Here is a 22,984-nt window from a genome sequence, read left to right on the forward strand (position 1 = left end):
GCAAATTATTACTCCATGTTTTGCCAGACAGTAGGTCAAAGTGGCATGATTACTAAATTCTTCCTAGACACACTGGAATCTTTAATTCCACCCCATCTAACTGAGGAAATAAGAGTCAAGAGAGATATGGAAAAAAAAGTCGTTACAAAGTTTGTGGCATTTTCACTCTGAGAAGAGTTTTTTGTCCGAAGTACAATATCTATGTTGTTATTAACATATTTCTGACTCTGTAAGCTATTCGTAATGGAATTTTCATTCATGTTTTGTATGAAATAAAAACACATGATAGATTTACGTAGTATTTATTATAAGAGTAAAAAAATTGATAGCAGAAAGTGAATCAATTTTTAGTGGACGACATGCTGCAGGATACCTTGACGAATCAGAGCCTCACATTGTGACCGCAGGAGTAAGTGCTGACTGTTCTTCTTAAGGACGATCACCTCACCATCGTCCAATTCAAACCTGCCATAATCCACCAAGCAGCGGACCTGCAACACGACACAATTCTTAACTATTACAAGTTATAAATATTCGTATTGTCAAACTTACGGGCTTGTTAAATTAAAGAAAAGTTCCGCCTATACAATACAAGTTTACAATGTTTATATAAGCACGTTTCGTTCTTCGTAGAGAACATCATCAGCTTGAAGTTAACTATTGTTAAAATTGAAATCAAGGCACCATTATTGGAAAATTATACAAAATAAAAATTCTAAAAGTGTACTGATATGGACAGATTAATTATTTAAAATACATTCACACATTTGTATCATGTTAAAGTAACAGACTACAGAAATTATATTTGAAAGGTGGTATAAGTTGTAATGAGGAGGAAGTTCTTTGATCAGGACTATACGCTTAATTTAAAACTTGCAAAGGTACTGTACTTAGAGAAATAAAGTAAAGTTCATATCACATGCTCCTGATATGTACATAAGAGAACTGAAGTTTGAGTTATGTCTAAAGATTGACACTATATCAACTTTTTTTTTTTTGCTTTACGTCGCACCGACAGATAGGTCTTATGGCGACGATGGGATAGGAAAGGCCTAGGAAGTGGAAGGAAGTGGCCGTGGCCTTAATTAAGGTACAACCCTAGTATTTGCCTGGTGTGAAAATGGGAAACCACGGAAAACCATCTTCAGGGCTGCCGACAGTGAGGCTTGAACCCACTATCTCCCGATTACTGGATACTGGCTGCACTTAAGAGACTGCAGCTATCGAGCTCGGTATATCAACTATTATTGAAATCATTCTTGATGTGGGGCTTTTCATCTGTGAATGTTTTTTAAATGTTCAATCTAACCATATAAGTATACTTTCAGAACAGTTTACTCGTAATCGTACTAGTTTCAACCCTTCAGCCAATTTAGTCAAGTTGGTACATTACAAACATAAAAAACTAAAACATCTGAAAAGAAAAAAGCTGAGTCCTTGATGAAAAATCTTGATGATATGCATCATGTCCAATTGTCACAAATATAATACATAATATGATGTTTGTGGCAATGTAGTGCTTAAGGCAGGGATATCTACGAATTAAACCAATGAATGCAGTTGCCCTGTAGATGATTGAAGTGGATCTTGTATTGAAATCCAGAAAAGATATCTGGGAAAAAAGAAAAATAGCCAATGACTACCTCTGCAGTCTCTCTGATGGTATTTCTTAATGTGGTCCATTCTGATTCAACATTTAATTAGTTGATTTAACAATTGTCTTGGAAAGCAGTGCGAACAGCTTCATTCTGAAGATTGGTCATGTTAAATTTTCCTCTGGACGGGTTCAAGAAGTAAGACTGTGGTCAGTAAGACTCCAATTAGAGCATGACCAGGATCGCTTGATTCGAGAACTAGAAGAGGTCCAAAGGAAAGCAGCACGACTTCTTCTAAGTGATTTCCAACAAAAAACAGTGTTACAAAATTATTACAATCTTTGGGCTGGGAAGACTCGGGAGTAAGGAGACGAGCTACTCGACTAAGTGGTAAGTTCTGAGCTCTCAGAGATGGTGTGGAATGAAATTAGTAGAAAAATAAGCTCAATGGAGTTTTTAAAAGTAGATGATCATAATGTGTAGATGGAATTCCAAGAAAACGCATTACAGCAAATTATGATTTATAAGAAGAGAAATAAGGATTGGAAAAATTTACCAAGGGAGATGTTGGATAAATTTCCAACTTGAACTTTTAAATTACTGAAGACGGGACAGGGACAGCCCTGAATGATGATGATAAATTAAACCCAAACTGCCTTCTATCAGCCAGAATACTTTCCCAGAGCTTACATGCACACATAAAGGTGACTGGCCCCTTTCTTTGTACTATACCAACTCTATGTGCTCCTTCATGCCAACAATAATTAACTAAGTACTTCAGATATGGTACTGTATCGTAATCCATTGCCTGTAGCAATTCCAGCTGCTTCGACTCTTGTAATGACTGTATATGCTATTTAGATACGGCCTGTGCCAGATGTCTGGAGTAAAGGAAAAATACTACTGACTATATTTAAGAAGGATAACAAGAGAGTAAGTTAGGAGTCACACTTGTATCATAATTTGCAACATATTTTTACGGATACTGAGGAGAAAATTGGAGGAATAATTAGAAGTAGTGCAATACAGCTTTAGAAACACCAGACCCCATCCTAAGTATGAGATAGCTGATGACATTCCCAGATTTAGAAAACTGTACCCAGAGCAAAGGCATGGAAAGCAAAATGGATTTGAATACGTGAAGCCATGTACCTTAATGGTTTTCGAATATAATCGACCACGATAGGGAAGTGTGCTGTCACCACTATTGTTCCTAATGAAAACCAAACCTCAGAGCTGAACGGCCTACTAAGCAACTGCTGCTCAGCACCTTGGCCATTATTCTTAGCTTTCTAGACCCGGGGTCGCTATCTCACCGTCAGATAGTTCCTCTATTGTAATCATGCAAGCTGAGTGGACCTTGAACAACCCTTTAGATCCAGGTAAAAATCCCTGACCTGACCAGAAATTGAACCCTGGGTCTCGGGGTAAGAGGCATGCATGCTACCCCTACACTGTGGGCCGACTCTTGTTTATAATGGTAATGGATGAAATTGTGAAAAGGTCAAAGGAAAAATACCGAAAGAGGGAGCTCTCCGGTATGGGAGAGGTAGTGCAACATCAGGTGGACTTGCTGAATGAATATATTGATAATTATGGAATGAACATTAATGTGCAGATGGTGATGTTTGTTATTTAAAGCGGCCTAACAGGTAGGTCATCGGAACAACAGGACATGATAATTAAAATTTTAAAATATATCCACTGACTAGAATTTAAAATAAACTGAAACCGGTTTCCAGTGGTTACATGATACACAGTTAAGAAAAGGGAAAAAAAATTAAATTACACGGTACCTTAATAATCTTAGCACCAAATAAAACATCAGATGAATTGCGTCAATACAAAGAAACGAACATCAGGTTGGGCAAAGTGACTACTAAGATAAAGGAATGTGGAGCGGGTCTGGGAAACCTACCAGGGCTTTTGGGATATGAAGGCTGCAGGTTTCCAAAAAAATCAATGGTGATCCCTTGATTTCAAGATATTATTTTCCAAAATAAACATTACCAAGAAAATTCGGAGCAAAAACCATCTATCCAAACAATTCAGTTATGCTATTTCCAAAATACAAATTAGATGTAGTTGCCGAGAGCTTTCCTCTCAGGCCAAGAGGTTAACTAAAGCTATCTTAACATAATGCAACTTTTACAATACATTTTTGAGGCTAAGAGGGACCACAAGATTCAAATACAATATTAAATGAAAGTTAACACGCTTTTTGACATTCGCGCCACATAATGGAAATTGAGTGGCGAGTCTGAGCGAGTAGAGTAAACTCCTATGTGGAAATACAAGCGAACATTAAATATAAATTAAGGTGGAACTGAAACCAAGGTAGCTCATCCCGGGAGAGAGGATTTGCCGACCTGTGTCTGATTGCTGGACTGACGAGAAATTGAAAGACCACAAAATCTCGCCTCAATCTCTTAAGAAGGCAAGGCTGGCCCCGGTGTGATCACCGAGTGACCAATCAGAGCACAGGAGTTTTCCTATCGCCACCCAAATCCACCAATCAAAACCCTTTATCACATCGCGATCTTTTCTAGAACATCACCTAACTCTAATCGCGAACTTTTCCATCTTATTATTTATAAGTTTCGTTTTCCATATTGGTTGGATGCACTATACAGACAAGAAATGTGTTCCACCTATCAATACTCTATTATTTATTATAAACGGATTTACGTCAGTACCGGTTTCGGCCTTCCACGGCCATCATCAGCTGGTATATTACAATATTGTAGCCATTAGACATGTCACAAAGATGTTATTATGATTAGATCATCCGGATGTCTAATGGGGTTAAAAATAAAATATATTGTAGTAATGTTTTGTCTATGTGGGGTTAAAATAGTATCTATGATCAATGTGGCAGTGACGGCTACAGAAAACTAAAACTTATTGAGTACACATTAGACATATTGAGCACATTAAACATATTAAAATACATAAAGCACAGTATAAAACCCTTGATAAGTTTAAACACACACACGACCTCTCTCTCGTCTATTTGTAGATATTGCTTGCAGCAAGCTTCCAAACACAACGTTACACGACCTCCACAACAAGAACAGTAACAGAAATATCTACAACATGAATACAGACGAGTGAGAGGTCGCCACCAACAGCTCCTTTAATCAAATTTTTAAAACTCAAGACTTGTCTGTCATAAAACTTACTGAAGTATATCAACGGTTGAACCACAACGGTACTTGAAAAATGTTTACGATAAGGGTTTTTACCACGATTTAACATATCGGCCAAATAGAATATTCTCGAAGCAACTAAATTACCATAGACATAGAAGTGCAAGAACTATAAGGAAGCTTGAAGAAGGAACTCCACACAACACGAACTCTCAAAACTTTAACAAGTGAACATGAACCTTATATTTTAGTGTGTTGAAACTTATCAAGGGTTTTATACTGTGCTTTATGTATTTTAACCTCTTCAGTGGCACGCCCGAGAAATTCTCGGGGGGATGCACGCCTGCCCAGAATGACACCGCCCCAGAAATTCTCGTTTAGCGGCAGTGTTCATTTTGCGATCGCCCAATAATTTCTCACGTACTGTAATCTCTTTGGAAAATGTTTTCCATCATTCTCAACGGATGGCAGGAGGATTTTCAGCTGTATTCATAAAGTGGCTGGCCTAAAATATGACTTATCTTTTCTACTTTACATATACAATCTCTGGCCAGCTGACGAGGTAAACAGAAATGGCGAGTGTGAAACGGTAGAGGAGTTTGTCCGAAGACAAAATAGGGAACTACATCAAAGATGAATCTCTAAGTGACATTAGTATTTCTGATAGCAGTGATAATGATTCAATTGATTCTTCAGATGATGACGTTCTTAGTAATTCTAGGGAAGGTGAAGAAGATATAATTCCATTTACAGGAAATACTGGTGTGAGGGTTGAGGTGAGTGCGACTGACTGTTTTGAACTGGTGATTACGTATAACGGATGAAGGTGGAAATTTGATAGTGACCGAAAGAAATTCATTGGCCCTATGGAAGCGCATTGAAAAATTGTAAATAAATCTCTGCATGCAAGGGCACAGTTTAAAAAAACTTACAAAATTTGAAAATTTATTGCGTTAGTGTTGTTGATGAGAATAATACAAAAGCCTGAAATAAAAATGTATTGCTCACAGGACAGTATACTCAAAACACCAATATTTTATAAAACAATATCACAGGCCTACTGTAAAAAAAGTGTAAATAGAGTGTAAAGTACGATTTTATTATCCTTGAATGATATATGAATGCGTTCCCTTAATAATTGTTACCCATTCTTTGCTTCCTAAAAATAAATAATTTACACCAAAAAACCTCACTTTTCTGGCACAGGAGGTCTGCCAAAACCTGGCACTGAAGGGGTTAATATGTTTAATGTGCTCAATATGTCTAATGTGTACTCAATAAGTTTTAGTTTTCTGTAGCCTTCACTGCCACATTGATCATAGATTCTATTTTAACCCCACACAGACAAAACATTACTACAATATATTTTATTTTTAACCCTATTAGACATCTGGATGATCTAATCATAATAACATCTTCGTGACATGTCTAATGGTAACAATATTATAATATACCAGCTGATGATGGCCGTGGAAGGCCGAAACTGGTACTGGCGTAAATCCGTTTATAATAAATAATAAAGTATTGATAAGTGGAACACATTTCTTGTCTGCATAGTAACTTTCCCAGCTTCCAAAATTAGTAAAGTGATGCTTCTAGAATTGACAGGGGCTGACACATCCTGTTCCGAAAGCCTGTGTGACAAAATTTTTCAGAACAATACGAAATATCACAGAACAACAATAATAATAATAATTTACAATCTAGTAGGGAACACAAATACACCATCTAGTAAACCTTTCTTGACAGAGACAGGTCTTAAGCTATGCTCGACAAATTATCATAAATATACTCGAAACGGGGATTTTTGACCACACCATAGCAGTTGTAAATCAAACCACTGGCATTCACCAGAGAATTTCAAGTACACAGTCCACTGATAGTTCTTAAAAAGTTCGACAGTCACTTTACTGACAAACATGATTTTCTTCAGTTTGAACTTCAAAAAATAAAATGTTACTACATCAAGGATCCATTCAGTAATTTGTGGTATTTTAAGGGTTACATATAAAAACAACAGAAATGTCAAAATGTGATAAGCATACTACAGTTCAAAAATGCATTTGGCAACATTCCAAAATTGATTCGACCATTTTAACTCTGTCCACAGGAGTTCCACCAAATGTCAGTCATTCAGAGCCCATTCACTTTCTTGTAAGAAGGCGTCCACTGCCTCCTTCTTAGCAAAGTTTCGGGATAAGTAGATCTTGAATCAGTTTTCACATAAATCATAGGATCAAAGTCGTCCAACTTGACTACTGGTAATTGCTGATGATGTGGCTGTCGACATGTCGTTTGCCAACAACCTCCACACAAGTTGAGTCCAAACCTGGTCGCTAGGTAAGTTGCATCGCAGCCCAGCTGTATCTTGAAGCAATGGTTAATGGGCAGAGGGGTGAGGCGCAGTCTAGCCAGACAGCCTCCATTGGGACACTTGGCCTCTGGATTGCAGTGCCGGATGGTAGCGCACAAGTCATACAGTGTGCCTCTCAACTTGGCACGTTACGTTGCCGTCAGACGAAGTCGGTCACTGCAGCCACTGCAACATAAAGTAACACGCAGCAGACAGGGGAATACTTGAGGCAAAGCTACCCTGCCGGACAAGAAGATCTTGGAGAAAAAACTGTTTCCAAGGAGGGTTTGTGTTCTTTCTTTAATTTACTGACAAGCATAGTCACCCAACCAGTGTCTCAATGAAGTTCATGTAGAGACCCTGTCCCACACCAGGGACATTAGAGCACCTAGCACCGAGGCAAACACTGTCCATACATTTTAGAGAAGATTAAGGTGGGATGAAAGAAACTAAAACTACAGGAGTTAATTCGGAGCCCGAAATGTTAGGGGAATAAATTCCAATCAGTGACCCTAAACTAAAACCTACCTAACTTATCATTCTAAACCCATTACACTAACGGAGATAAATGCTTGAGGATACCTAATGTATTTACACACAATTACAATTCCTATTACTAAATTACTCAAATCACTTATGATTAGAGTACAGATATAACTAATATGTGCTGGCCAGCATCTAAAATCTTACGAATACCTGACAACTAAATCTACATGGTCACGAAAAACAGAATTTACGCCTCCCCATACAACTTAATGTACCTTTACCTGACAGAGGTGTACTCTGCTGATCCTTTTGCTTTTGGGATCGCTCACTAATAATGACACCGGGGTAAGAAACTTTAAGATGGTGCAGGATCTGGGGGCCAACTTACTGATAACATGGTCCGCAGCACTACTGACGGGGTGCGTTTTAATAAACACCTGGTCACCCATAGACATATTGTGCGGGTCTTCCTCGTCATTGTAATTCGCTGAACTTTAGCGTAATAAATTTTGAAGTTTTTTCACACACGGTGTCAATTAGCGCGGATCTTTTCTGGGCTGGCATCTTCAGGCAGAAGATCATTAATCGACAACAGATTTGACAGTGAATAATTTGGAGTAAAGGCCAACATTAACAAAGCAGGATTTTGCTTGTGACTTTCATGGACGGCAGTGTAAAAGACAAACGACAACCAATTTAGGGATGAATCCCACTTAGAGTGGTCAGCAGGAGTGTTAAGCAATGAGAGCAGATTGAAGATTACGATTCACTCTTTCAGCATAATTTGGCCTCGGATAATACGGGGTAGTGGTTACATGAGCAATGAATAGATCAAAACAGAAGTTACGGAACTGGACAGAGGTAAAAGCTCTTGCATTATCACTACACCTGGGATTTTAAGGCAAATGCCTACTTCGTTCCTTACGAAATAACAAGATTTTTTTAAAATATGTTGACGTTTCATGATAAATACCTTACATTAACAGAGTTTTATAGTGCCCTAAAATGCCTATTTGGACCTTTAGAGCCTATTTTACTATTTTAGTGCCTAAAAATGCCTATTTTCTACATTTAAAATAAAATTCAACTATAATTTTTACAATCACACAATGGACATCCTGGAACGAGCAGAACAGGAGAGGGTGGGTTTTTCACAGAAATATGCTCTTCCCAGACAACTGTCACCAAAGGAATGCTGAGTGAAGGGTGGAGGTGGAGGATTAGCTCAGAAGAACAACGAGCAGGTAGTAAAGGACGTACTGTGTCGAGTGACGGGGTGAGGGGGGGGGGGAGATTATCTAGGAAGAACAAGGAGCAGGTAGTAAGAAGGGACATTCTGTGTCAAGTCTCCAGTGAAAGAACATTTGTTTAAGTGAATATAGTTCATCATGCCTAAAACAAAATCATCTAAGAGTGCACTTATACAACAATGGCTTGTACAATTTCCAGGGTTGACTTTTGATGGCAAGATTATTTTCTGCCAGTACTGCAATAAACAGGTATGTGCATATATCGTAAATTTCATATTAATCTAAAACTAAGGTTTTGATATTGGCTCCTCTAATTAATTGTAGAGACCTAGTCCAGACGACCTGGGTTCGATTTCTAGTACCGGCAGTAATTTAGAAATCTATGAGGTCTGGAACGGTGTTGACCCAGCATCGTGAGGACAATTGAGAAGCTACAGTGGGCAGGGGTCACGGAGGCAAGGCAATACGGCTGAGGGATGTATCGTGCAGACCACACTCCACCCATTATCTGCAGGCCATGAGCTGGGCAGCAACCGTTATTGAAAGCCAACGCCCTTCGGGGACTGTAGTGTTCTTGTTCTTAATTAACTTTAGAGTAATAATGGCTTAATTTAAATAGTACAAAATTACAAATTTTATTCAATAGCTCACCTTTTCTATTCCTCATCTTAGTCTCTAATTGACATAACTTTATTGTGTTCTAGATTTCACATGAGAAAAAATGCCACCTTCAGCAGCATGCAGATACTGCCAGTCACAAAGCAAAAGCAGCCATGAAAAGTAACATTAGACAGACTCTGCTCACACAAACTATATCTCCTACAACCCATAATGGTTTCTATGCTGATATGTGTAGAGCCCTAGTTGCAGCAAATATCCCCTGGAATGCTGTGCATAATCCGGTTTTCAGAGATTTTTTAGAGAAATACACCAAGCAGCACATCCCATCAGCATCTACATTAAAGAAGAACTACTTAGATATTTGTTACAATGAGGTCATTTTGTCAATCAGGGAGGATATTGGGGAGTCTTGCATATGGTTGTGTGTGGACGAACACCGACTCTGTGGGCAGGTACATTGCTAACCTTATAGTAGGAAAACTGGAACCCAATCAGGCATCTACCGCTCACCTTCTTTGCTCTAAACAGCTTGAGAAAGTCAATAGTCAAAGCATTGCATACTTCATCAACAAGGGGTTGCAATTGTTGTATCCTGGGAGTGTTGATGATTCTAAAGTCCTTCTCCTTGTCTCCGATGCTGCTTCCTACATGATTGCCACTGCACCTCTCCTCAAAACTTTCTATCCTTCTTTAATTCATGTTACTTGCATGGCCCATGCCTTGCACAGACTCGCAGAAACAGTTAGGGCCGAGTTTCCTGCAGTAAATACTCTCATTTCAACAATGAAGAAAGTGTTCTGTAAGGCTCCATCAAGAATAGCCATCTTTTGAGAGAAACTCCCCCTCTATTCCCCTTCCACCACAGCCAATCATCACCCGTTGGGGTTCCTGGATGGAAGCTGCCCTGTATTATGCAGAACATCTTGAGGAAATCAAGACTGTGATAGACAATTTGCCTTTAACGGACAACTCTGCATGTGTGTCGTCTGTCAAAGAGCTGTTAAATGATTGTTCCAGTGTTCAGAGAGACATTGCGTATATTCAGGCAAATTTTTCATTTCTTCCAGTCACCATTACAAAAATGGAGGAAAAAGGAAACAGTCTCAAACAGCAATTTTCTGTAACACATAACATACAAAGTGCTAGGGGCAAGGTAGGGGACAAAATAAGAGACAAGTGGTCTAGTGTACTGCAGAAGAACTCAGGTTATTCAGTGCTGAAAAGGGTACATCAGGTAATGGATGGGGAAAAGGTAGACTTACCAAGTGAAACTGAATTGAAAAATGTAGATAAATTTTCCTATGCCCCTCTAACATCTGTGAGTGTGGAGCGCACTTTTTCTGCTTTCAAAATGATTTTAACAGACAAAAGACACAGCCTGACTGTGGAAAATTTGGAGAAGATTATTGTTATGTACTGTAAAGCAAACTACGAATGAAAGTACTGTAGGAATGTTCCTCACAAATAATAAACACATACTCCATTCGCGCTTATGCCGTTATTGGATGTCTACAGTGCTGTAATTGTGTACAGTGATTTTAGTATTAAGGTTTTAGATCAGTACTGATAATGGTATATCATATAATCCATAACTTTTTTTGTCACTTTACTTAAATGTCTTTTTTATTATGTCTTAATTTTGCAGTTATTTTGGTTAAGAATAGGGATACCACGTTTGTTAAAGTAAAAAAGTATCACGTTACAGTTTAAGTGTATATTGTAATTTTTTAAACTCTATTTCCTGCCTATCCACACATTTTTAAAACATATTTTAAGTGCCTGTTTTCTCTTTTAAAAGCCTATTTACTTGTTTTAAAAGCCTATTTTAGGCGCCTAAAACTAATTTTTTTTAGAGCCTAAAATCCCAGGTCTAATTATCACTCACCAGAAACTGACAAGTTTCAAATGAAGTAAAGATATGCTTCAAGCACGACATGGTGGTGTTGCATTAGTCATACGAGTTGGGAACAGCCACGTAAAATGCAAAAAGACGACAACACACACAAGTATGAAATGATGGCCGGTCTGTGATCTCGGGAAAGGACAATGTAGTCTATGAACAATCTCTCCATTGGACGAGATCTTGCTCGGATAACAAAAGACCTTAGTGAGTATTAGGAGCGGGTTTACTGATGTTGCAAGTTTTACAAGATTTAACAAGGGCACGGGTTTCACCATCCATGGATTTCCAAATGAGTGGTTTACGAATTTTCTCTCTAGTTTTGAAAACGCCAAGATGACCCCTCACAGGGGATTGATGAAAATACTTGAAGAGAGCTGGAACTAGGTTAGTTGGGACGACAATTTAGGGGTGTCTGCAACCGCGAGTAGGACAACACAAGACACCATTCTTAAGGACGTAAGGCTTAACATGTTCACCAGATTTAATCCTGTCAATAATAGCTTTTAATTCAGCATCATCCTCCTGATGTTTAGTTACATCTTTGAAAAGGAACGGAGAGTCAGTGAGAACTACATTCACAAAGGCCAATACTTGTTCAGGAGAGGAGTCAGCAGGCTCTGACTGAGGATCAGAACTCCCGGAATAGAACATCCTACTGAGGCTATCAGCCACGTTTTCAGTGCCACGAATGTCACGAGCTTTAAATTGGAAGGCTGAGATGCGTACTGCCCAACGCGCAATATGACCAGTCCTCCTTGGCTTGGCCAGTACCCAACTCAACGCTTGATTATCAGTTTCAAGATTGAAAGGCAGATGTTCCAGGTACATTCTGAACTGTTCTAAAGAGAAGACAACAGTTAAAGGCTTCCAACTCGTAAATGGAATAGTTTCGTTCAGCAGGATTCAGAGCACGAGAAGCATAAGATATGGGACTAGGCCCCTCTTCAAATTCCTGAAGGAGAACACCAGATATACCTGTGGAAGAGGCATCAGTCTGACGGATGAAGCATTTTGAAAAATCTGGCATAGCCAATACAGGAGCGTTACATAAAGCGGATTTCAAGTCGCAAAAGGCTTTACGCTGGGCATCACCTCACAAAAAATTTGGCATCCTTTCTTCTCAAGGCATTTAATGGAGCTGCCCGTTCAGCAAAATTGGGGATGAATTTACAGAAGAAATTAACCATGCCAATAAATCTGGTTACAGCCATGACGTCTTTTGGCGTGGGAAAATTTGGGATGGTGGCAGTATGAGACTGATCAATAGAGACACTCTTCCCCGACACAATATGGCCTAAGAAGGATGCCTGGGGTTGTGCGAAAGAAACTTTGCTAGCCTTAAGTGTTAGACCTGCTTTATACAGTCTTTCAAGGATTCACTGAGATGGACAAGGTGTTTTTCGAAGGTTTCACTGAAAATTACCAAATCGTCAAGGTAATTGTACACAAACTTGAATTTAATGTCTGACAAAACCTTATCCAGTAACCGAGTAAGGACAGCAGTGCCCGTAGACACTACGAGTGGAACACGTTCAAATTCATAAAGGTTCCAATCGGTAGCAAAAGCTGTGAGGTGCTTGGATTCCTGGGCAAGAGGTATCTGCTAATATGCCTGATTTAAATCAAAGGGCTTTAGCAAACCAAGAAAAAGAAGAGTGAAAATCAGGAAGGGGAACAGATTGGAGGACCACTTTATGGTTCAACATCCGATAGTCAACGACAGGACAATAACCACCTTGCGGTTTAGGGACAAGAAACATGGGAGAAGATAAACTGACTTAGAAGGGCGTATCACTCCATCAGCGAGCATTTGGTCAATAGTAGCCTTAATGGCTTTCATTTTGGGAGGCGACAGCCGATACGGAGGAGAGCCATCAGGTATGTTATCCGTGACTTCAATTTTGTACTCTAAAACATTGGTGACGCCTAACTTGTCGGTAAAGACATCAGGAAACTTATCGCAGAGTTTCCTAAGTTGGTTGGCCTGATCATCGGGTAAATGATCAAATTCAAAAGCTTTGGGTTCGCCCGTATCTTTAGGAACAGCATTAACGTGAAAAGGCAGAATAGGGGAGCGATCACACAGCTCAAATGTTCTTGCAGAAAATTTAAAATGGAATCTGTTGAACTGCAGGTCCAAAATCATGCCAGTTTTGGCGATAAAATTTGCACCCAAAATGAAGTGACAAGATAAATCTTTTGCCACTAGTACTGGCATTTTCCATGTGAAAACACTTTTTTCTTGCTATCTGCTTAACGTCGCACCGATACAGATAGGTCTTATGGCGATGATGCGACAGGAAAGGCATAGGAATGGGAAGGAAGCGGCCGTGGCCTTAATTAAGGTACAGCCCCAGCATTTGCCTGGTGTGAAAATGGGAAACCACGGAAAACCATTTTCAGGGCCACCGACAGTGGGGTTCAAACCCACTATCTACCGGAGGTTCAGGGCCCTGACCTAACTTTAGGCTAAGATTTCTTTTCGGCTGATGATGCTTACTACTGTTAAGCGAAACATGTCCCATCTTACAATGCCTGTTATAATGTTTATTTCCTAAATATAGGAAAGATAAGTGTTGGAAAGGTGGTGTTAACTATTATTCTTGTTTTAATGTTCATGCGTGCTCACAGCTGCGCATCCGTAACCGCATGGCCAACTCGCCCGGTATGTGAAATCACGGACTCTTATCTTGATATCTGGAGATCCTAGAATGTTCATCGAGTTAGAATTAGCAGTATGGCAGGTTAAGGAAACAGATTCTAACTTGCAAATAGTTTCCATCGAATTATACCAGTTCTCACTCATCAACGTGATACTACTTCCAGAATCTACCAATGCACAGACAGGTTCATTATTTACCTCTAAGCATAAGTAAGGTAATTTACAAGAAGGGATAGCAGAAATCCCACAAGATGGCAGAAATTTAACACTAGGTACTGTGACCATATCGTCACACTGAATATTTATTCGGAAATATATATATGTGGGAAGTATGTATGCTTGGAGTTTCTTTGTCAGAACAGGAGCTGGGTTGCATCATGTTGCATAACATCTTCGCCAACGTGGCACCTAACCTGGCTCATAAAATCCCCGAACTGAGCGCGCGTGAAGAAGGAAAACAAAAAAGTATAGTTTCTGCTGACTCCGCCCCTAAAACAAACTCCAACTCACTGTAGAGCCAACGTGAGGAGGTGATTTTAGAAGTACTTTCGGGGTAATAACGTTTAAATTAATCATGAAGCATATGTCGAAGTAACAGCAAGTATAATGGATCATTGACAAAATTATAAATCAAAATAAAAATATATTACTTATGAAATTACGTAAGATGCTCTGGCGTCCTCACGCTAGCTGTGAACCAGACACCCAACAGGGGTTCCCCGTTAGGCTCTTGATTTAGACGGCCGAATTGCGATTAAACCACTGATCGTTTTGCATTGCGCATTACATCTCGTATTAGTGATTGGTGAGCCACACAATTTGCTGCATCGCTGATTTCCATAAACTTAATGAATCTGGAGATCTCATAATTATGGCGGGGAGGCGTTCCTCTGTCCATTCCCCACTCCATGTGAGACCATATATGCTCGCACTTCTGAGGGTAGCTAGTCAGTCAGCAGGCAGTCTATGAGGGGACCATACAGTCGTTTGTGATCGGACTCTCCTGTGTCTTTGTGTAGAAAATATGGATCTAAATGGGAATGCAAAGATAGTGTAATTTCTTGTGGGTATCGTCAGTGAAAAACTGAATTTTAGAGACAGTGCTGTGTGAATGACGGATTAGTCATGACGCACTGCGTAATTACGTGACTCTGCCGTACGTTCGCATCGCGAAATTGTGACGGGGTGAAGTGCCGAATGTCGGACGAAGAAAACTGTCCTTTGATTAATATCTCGTAGTAGAGAGAGAGAGTCCGCGGTGTGCGCGTGAGTAAACTGTATAATTATATAAACAGACATATGAGACAGGGTTTTAAAACATAACAAGCCAATGTCAAGTTATTTTCAGATTTGCTTTGTTTTAAATATCGCAATGTAAAAAGTGATTTGTATTAGTTTGATCTGATTAATGTAACCTTCTTTGTACCGGAATCAGATTAACAAATCCGTAATTACCATTCTACGAAATATTGCAATCATAACTATATAAGGAAAGCTCTAACTGTGTCGTGTGGATAAAGAGTATTAATGAAACGTGGTGTGAATAACATCTTTCTAGTGTTCACGAACTCAAGACCATGGATACATCAAGATTCATCGGGGGACGTTTTGAACCTGTGATCCTTCAAGGCGGAGCCATGGACTAAACTCACCAAGCGGGTCCCTCGCGGGGTCGGACAATGGAGGACTTCTAATAGCTGTTGAGTACCAGTTATGACTTTGTAATGCTAATATTTCCTTTGTAAATAGTGAATTTAAGGATAGGTTAGTATCATTTTATCAAGATTAAATTATCAGATTTGTTTGCTTAGAGTGGTCAGTAGGATTTTTCGTTAGCTTACTTCTTCTTCTTCTTCTTCTTCTTCAAGTGCCATATCCGGTTGCCCAGACGTCGGCGATTACTCTGGAGAAAGTTTTTCTGTCTTCTGTTAGTCGGAAGAGTCTCTCAGTTGTCTCAATACCGGTCCACTGCTTGATGTTGTGTAACCATGTTATCTCTGGTCTGCCAACTCACCGTTTGCCCTTTATTTTACGTTGGAGAATGAGTTTTATGAGGCCATATTTGTTTCCTCTTAATATGTGGCCTAGGTAAGCTGTTTTGCAAACTTTTATAGTTGTTATTAGTTCTTGCTTTGTCCTAGCTCTCCTTAGGACTTCATCGTTTGTTATCATATTTGTCCAGGGTATTCTAAGCATTCTTCTGTGCAACCACATTTCAAAGGCGGCAAGTCGTTTGATACTTGGGGCTTTTAAGGTCCATGTTTCTGCTCCATATAACAGTACTGACCAGATGTAGCACTTCATTAATCTCTGTCTGAGCTTCAGATTTAGATGATTATTACAGAACAAAGAGCTCATCCTGCGAAATACAGCTCTAGCATTCTCAATTCTGCATCTGATTTCCTTATCTGGATCCATACTCTCTGTTATTATGCTGCCGAGGTACTTGATCTGGTGGACTTGTTCTATTTTACGGTTGTTTAATGACAAGGTGACATTTGCATTACTATTTCTGCTAAATACCATTAACTTAGTTTTTTCTACATTTATATTGAGACCATACTGTAAACCTCTGACATGGATTCTGTTCAGGAGTTATTGAAGGCCTTCTATAGTGTGGCACAAAATCAGAGTGTCATCTGCATATCTAATATTATTGATCAAAACACCATTTACTTTCACCCCCAGTTCAACATCATGCAAAGCTTCTTTCAAAATGATGTCAGAATACATATTAAAAAGAAGCGGCGAGAGAATACAACCTTGGCGTACCCCTCTTCTGATTTTCACATCTGATGTTTTGGATTGGTTGATTTTGACTGTTGCTTGTTGGCCCCAGTAGAGATTCTGTATGATGCGTATGTCTTTCCCATCAAGATGTTTTCGTTGGAGAATCTCTATCAATTTTTCATGTTTCACTCTATCAAAAGCTTTCTCATAGTCAATGAAACATGCAAATACATCTTTGTGTAGTTGGCGGCATTTTTGGAACAGAACATTGACGCTGAATAAGGCTTCTTGTGTGCCAAAGGCATTTCTGAAACCCATTTGGTTGTCATCCAAGTCAATTTCGCACTTTGTTCTAATGCGTGCGTGTATTATACGTAAGAATACTTTTAGCATATGACTCATCAGACTTATGAGATGGTAGTCACTGCATTTCCTTGGATCAGACTTTTTACGTATTGCGATGAATGTCGATTGCAACCAGTCCTCTGGGATTATTCGAGTATCATAAATTGTATTGAAAAGTTTACCAATTTGGTCAACATTCTCTTCAGTTATTAGTTTTAGAACCTCGGCTGGTATCTGGTCTGGACCTACTGCTTTACCATTAGGTGATATTGTGAGGGAATGTAATACTTCTTCTTTTGTTATTTTTGGACCTTTCGCATTGTGTAAATACACAATTTCACCTCTGTCATCACTGAACAATTCGTTTATGTATTCTGTCCAGGTCTGTATGACTTTTTGTTCATCTAGGATGGGTTTGCTGGTGTCATCAAAGAGAGTCATAGGCGCCTGTTTTCTGTACCGCCCAGCTATCTCTTTTACTTTCTTGTATAACTTGAAACTATCATGGTCTTTATTTAGTTCTTCTATTTCTTCACAGTTTATTGTCATCCGTCTTTCCTTGGCTAATCTGATTTCCTTCTTAATCTCCCTTTGTGTCTGTCGGTAGCTGTCTTCACTGCCCTTTTCTTGTCTTCTCTGTTCCATTAGATCAAGTATTTCATTAGTCATCCATCTCTGCTTCTTTTGCCTTGTTGGTGTAAGATGATCCTTACAGACTTTTAACAGTGTATCATGTAATATTTGCCACTGATATTCTGTACTGTTGTCATTGTTGTTGCTATTGTTGGTTTGCATTTTGTTGTTCAGGTCTTGTATTACTGCTTTTTTAATTGTACTATTTGGAAAGGGAACAAATTAAGATAATTGCATGTATTTTAGCCCATTTTATTTAATTACATGAACATGTACTGGGGAGATTTGCGATCAAGAGTGCTGATGGGAAAGGTGGAGAAAATCTATTTAATTTGATGAGTTAAGGTAGTAGATTTCCTCTGAATTAATTATTCAATCTGAGTTAAGATAATATGACAGTAGGGTCTTCACGGTACCCGGACAGTGTTTTTTTTAATGTGGAAATAGTTAGGGCACTCTATCTATAATGTAAAGTTATAGAGCTTATTGCATGTTAGATTATAAGTGGGTGTATGATCTGTGTGTGAAGAATACCTCGTGCCCAGTTTCGAAATCCACCCTCCCACATTAGTTAAGTCCATGTGATTTTTTCTCTTATTTTAATTAAATTTATTTAATTGGTTTGATAGTAGATGTTGACCTTACTGAAAATAGATTCACTTCATTATAAATATACAGCCTTATATCTCTGTTTGAGAATATGGTTAATGCTAGCCTGTGAGATGGGGAAACAATGTTAACTATGCTAGGTAGGAAACTGTGTCTGAACTCTAGCCTTCTGTAAAATTGAGATATATTGAAATGATAGCGGCACGATATTGAGAAGTATTTATAGGATACAATGAACGCCTAAGCTGATTTTAGCATATAGTAAGTGCGTCAGTTTATTGCGTTGAAATAATGAGCCATTGATGCATTGAGTACGTATTTATTTGTGGAGATGTTTGTTTCAAAGAGGTTTTTGTCCCGTGGCGTGAGCCCTGTCCAAATAATTTATGACGGTCTACCCGAGGGTGAGAAGTGTTTAAAGGGGAAGATTGGCGGCCCGAGGTCTCTCTGTACTGGCTGGTGGAGAAATGCAGATTTTTCAGACACAGCAGTTATCTTTAGTAGTCGATATATTTTTAAATTGGTTTCCACATTTGTAACAAGTTATCATAAAACTAATGTTGGAATATTTAATTGTTACCCTTGAGAACGCAATAGCTAGGGATTTGTTTTACAGGATCCCAAATGATGTCGAAACCGAGGCCACCACCTTGAACCTTGCAGGCACGATGAGGTCCGTGAGTCACACAGCGACGTGTAAATAACAATGCAGCCAATGTGTGTGTTATATGTTTTCTCTTCCAGGGTGTAGAAGTGTTTGAATATGATATTTTGATAATCATTGTCTTATTGAAGTTAGATTTCGTGAGAATCCATTTGTAGTTTATTTCATGTGAAGGGGTTGAGACACTTATGACACGTACAGTAGTAATAATAACAACGTAAACGTTTCCACCTTTTCAATACTAAAATATATTCACAAAATTTCCACCTTTTCAATACTAAAATATATTCACAAAATTTATATTTTAGTATTGAAAAGGTGGAAACGTTTACGTTGTTATTATTATTACTTATATATTATTCTCAGTTCAATACGGACCAAAAACATGAAATTCATAACCATTAATGTACAGTAGGCTCATCAAATGTGGTGATTTTTCCCACCAGAGTTCTGTTTACTTTTCTTATTCCCGGGATCATGTTGTGATTTCGTGGAATTTGTTTATTGCTTTCTTTTAATCTATATTTTACATATAATTCATTCGGACTATAATTAATTTAGGCGGCCACTCTAAGACTAATCTAAGAGGAAATCGGTGTTTTGAAGTTGTACATTGGGAGTCTTCCCACGGGAATATCGCGCATTCGCAAGGTCATAACTTATTACTGTAAATAGTCAAATGTTTTATTATGATGAAGTTTAGAAGGGTAAATTTATTTTTGTGTCATATTCAACAGCCGAAATGAATTGTAGGGTTGATCAATAATGAAACCAATTATACAAAGTTAAAACTTAGAAAGGTAATTCAACCTTCCTCAAATTATTTGAATTGAGTGAAGGGACACTCATGTTCTTAATTAATATATGTATGGAATGTTTAGTCAGTAAGTAAAATTTGACACCGTAATTTCAATAACCCACATAGAGACACTGGTAAAGATGTGGATCGAAACGTTTACTTGAGTGACAGCACAGACCTGATTTCCCGTTGCTTTACTGAGTGTCAAATGTATTTATTTTAAAATTTAATCATCAAGGTTATAGAAAGTATGTTTCAACGAGAGCTAATTAAATCTTTAGGAAAAAATTATTTGTGCCTATCTTTGCCGATATTAGCATCCTGACCTCTTCCGTTCATTTTATGCCTATAAGTTAGATATAAGTTGGTTTTAGTTCATATCGCGGACGCACCATGCCCTTGAGAGGCTTGTGCTCATATCTTGGAACGGAAGGGTAGCGGTAGGCCTCGCTATGCTGTAATGGGCATTTGTCAAAATCCAAATGAGGCGGCATTTGTCACTAGGCAGAAAAGGTCCCTTGACTGTTATTTTCTGTAGCGCGTGGTACCATGTGTTAAGACCCGGTAGGGGTAAATTTGTGTTGTTGCATGGTCCCATGAGCTATGGGAGATGATAAAGGTCCCATATGGCGCCCAGCGTATCCGGCATTTTCGACATTTCCAGTAGGCATTTTGGTATTTAAATTTTGCGAAAATGTGCGCAGGGCATTGTAATGCCATAGTTAAAATTGGTAGGAGTGGCCAATTATGATAAGGAACTAATTTAGTTCATATTACAGCGTGCATATAATTGGACCAATAGGTGAAAATGAATGACACATTAAATTTTAAATTTAAATTTAAAGGGTTATGGCAAAGATATTAGTGTGCCATGGTTATTATTATTATTGTTATTATGTTGGCAATAGCCATGACGGTCATTCAAAGTACGTACCCAGAAATTACTTAAGGATTCAATTTAATCCGGGAAACAACAAAATGATTTTCCCGAATCTCGGTACCCTTCAGGTATTCATATTCATGGGTATTTGTAAGGAGGTACTACTTGCAATAGGCTTCAATACTAATAAGGAGTGTTTATTCATATAACGAGTTCGATTCTATGCGGTATAGGAAAGGTAATCTCAGGCCTTTGAATTCATTATGATATAGCAATAAGTTAGGATCAGGCTATCTGGGTGCAGCACTATAAGAAATTAGAGGCTGAAGATATGTGGAGACCGAGATTAAACGATACCGGTATATCGGTAGGGCTAGGGTGTACTGTGCCGGCATTAGACAAGGAAATATCGAAAGAAGAAATAAGGGAGGTACTAGGGAAAGCCATGAAAGGCAAATCAGGAGCGATTTCGGGTATCACTAACGAATTTTGGAAGCAGCTGGCGCAGAATAAGGATATCCTAGAAAGTATGGCGAAACTATTTAACAAAATATTTGAAGGAGGTGAGTTCCCAAAATCTTGGCAAGAGGGAGTGATCTGCCCAATCTATAAGAAGGGAGATAAAAATGACCCTAACAACTACAGGGGTATAACGTTGCTAGATACATTAAAATATATACAGGTGTGTTAGCAAACAGGATAATGAAGTGGGCAGAGGGGAATCGATTCTGGAGAGGCTGCAAGCAGGTTTTAGAGAAAGGATGAGGACAACAGATAATATTTTTGTAGTGAAAACAATAATAGATAAGTATGTAAAAAAGAAAGGAGGAAAAGTGTACATTACTACTATTGACTTGGAGAAAGCATTTGATTCTGTGAGCAGAGGGGCGGTCGTGGCCAAATTGAGAGGGATAGGGGTGTCCCAGAAGATGATAACAGCGGTTGAAAATATATATTCAGAAGTAAGGTGCGCAATAAAAACTAAGGAGGGCGTAGTATTTGGAGAAATATTCTCGAATGTAGGATTGAAACAGGGTTGTAAGTTGTCACCAGTACTGTTTCTACTCTTTATAAATGATATCTTTCAATCGAAAGGCTTCGAGGCAGGGGTTTACCCAAGTCTTGAGAACCGGGATATTCCGGGCCTCATTTTTGCTGACGACATCCTTCTGCTCACTTTGACACCCAATAGTATGCAGGGTAGTATAAATGTGGTGGTAAATTACTGTCAAGAATGGAATTTAAAAATCAATGTACAGAAAACCAAGGTAATGGTGTGCAAAAAGGACATAAATTATCAAAGAATGAAAAATGATGGATGGGCAAGACGAGGTTAGAAGTTGTCAAGAATGTAGAATACTTGGGTATGATTTTAAGTGGAAATGGAAAATGGTCAGAGCAAATAAAAAGATCAAAGCTAAAAGGCATGAGTGCACTGTCAGCCATTAGCATACTGGAGAAGAAGATGCCCAACACAGACTACAGAGTGTATAAAAATGTTTTTAATGCAGTAGTTAAATCTAGAGTGTTGTACGGAGCAGAAATTTGGGGAGTTGAAGAAAGGGTTGATTCACTTGATACAATTACGAGTAGATTTGGGAAAATAATTATAGGTCTACCCAGCTGTACAGCTAATTGTGGAGTGAGAACGATGTGCAAAGATATAAGTCTGCGAGTGGACATTATTGAGAATGAAGTTGCGAGAAGGGGGCGAAATTTTACAGATAGCATATCAACACCAAATGAAACATCAGAACCAAGGATACTGGGTGGATGGGGTACGGAATATTTTAGAAACGATTGGAATGGGATGTTACTCGGAAAAAGAATGTATAGAGAAGTGGAAAATATGTAAAAAAAAAAAAAAAAAATAGTTCTAAGAATTAAGGATATTGAAAAACAAGGCATTGATGCACAATGTAGAAGTAAGAGGTCATTAGAAAAATTTTGTAATATAAATGGGAGAATGAGAATAAATGTAGAGTTCATAACAAAAAAGAGAATGAGGGGTATAATATGGAGGTTAATGGGGATACATAAAAATTTAAGCATATAGAAGGAACAGGGATGAAAATAAATGTTTAATATGCTCTGAAGAGATGGGATGGGCACACCTTATAAAAGATGGCCCTATGACAAAGGAAATACGAGAAAAATTCATAGATGATGAGGATGTAAAGAAAATTGAGAACGAAAATCAGTTGTATACAATTGTAAAGTTATTGAACAGAGAATGGATGCATCCGGATAGAATTGCAAAATTATTTAACATTATTAGGGGAAGGTGGAGCAGGAAACTGAAGGA

General features: G+C 38.5%; 1 protein-coding gene across 2 annotated transcripts in view; it reads right to left on the minus strand.

The window, feature by feature from the left end:
• Positions 1-286: 286 nt before the first annotated feature.
• Positions 287-22,984, minus strand: part of LOC136881178 (DNA replication complex GINS protein PSF1) — a 198,838-nt gene continuing 176,140 nt past the window's right edge. For both annotated transcript variants that reach the window (XM_067153854.2, XM_068229284.1), the window contains one exon: positions 287-491. In XM_067153854.2, the coding sequence (XP_067009955.1) occupies positions 348-491 (144 nt within the window). In that variant the 3' untranslated portion in view covers positions 287-347. The remainder of the gene's footprint in view (positions 492-22,984) is intronic.

The sequence above is a fragment of the Anabrus simplex genome, chromosome 9 (assembly GCF_040414725.1).
Source record: "Anabrus simplex isolate iqAnaSimp1 chromosome 9, ASM4041472v1, whole genome shotgun sequence".
NCBI classification, from domain to species: Eukaryota; Metazoa; Arthropoda; class Insecta; order Orthoptera; family Tettigoniidae; genus Anabrus; species Anabrus simplex.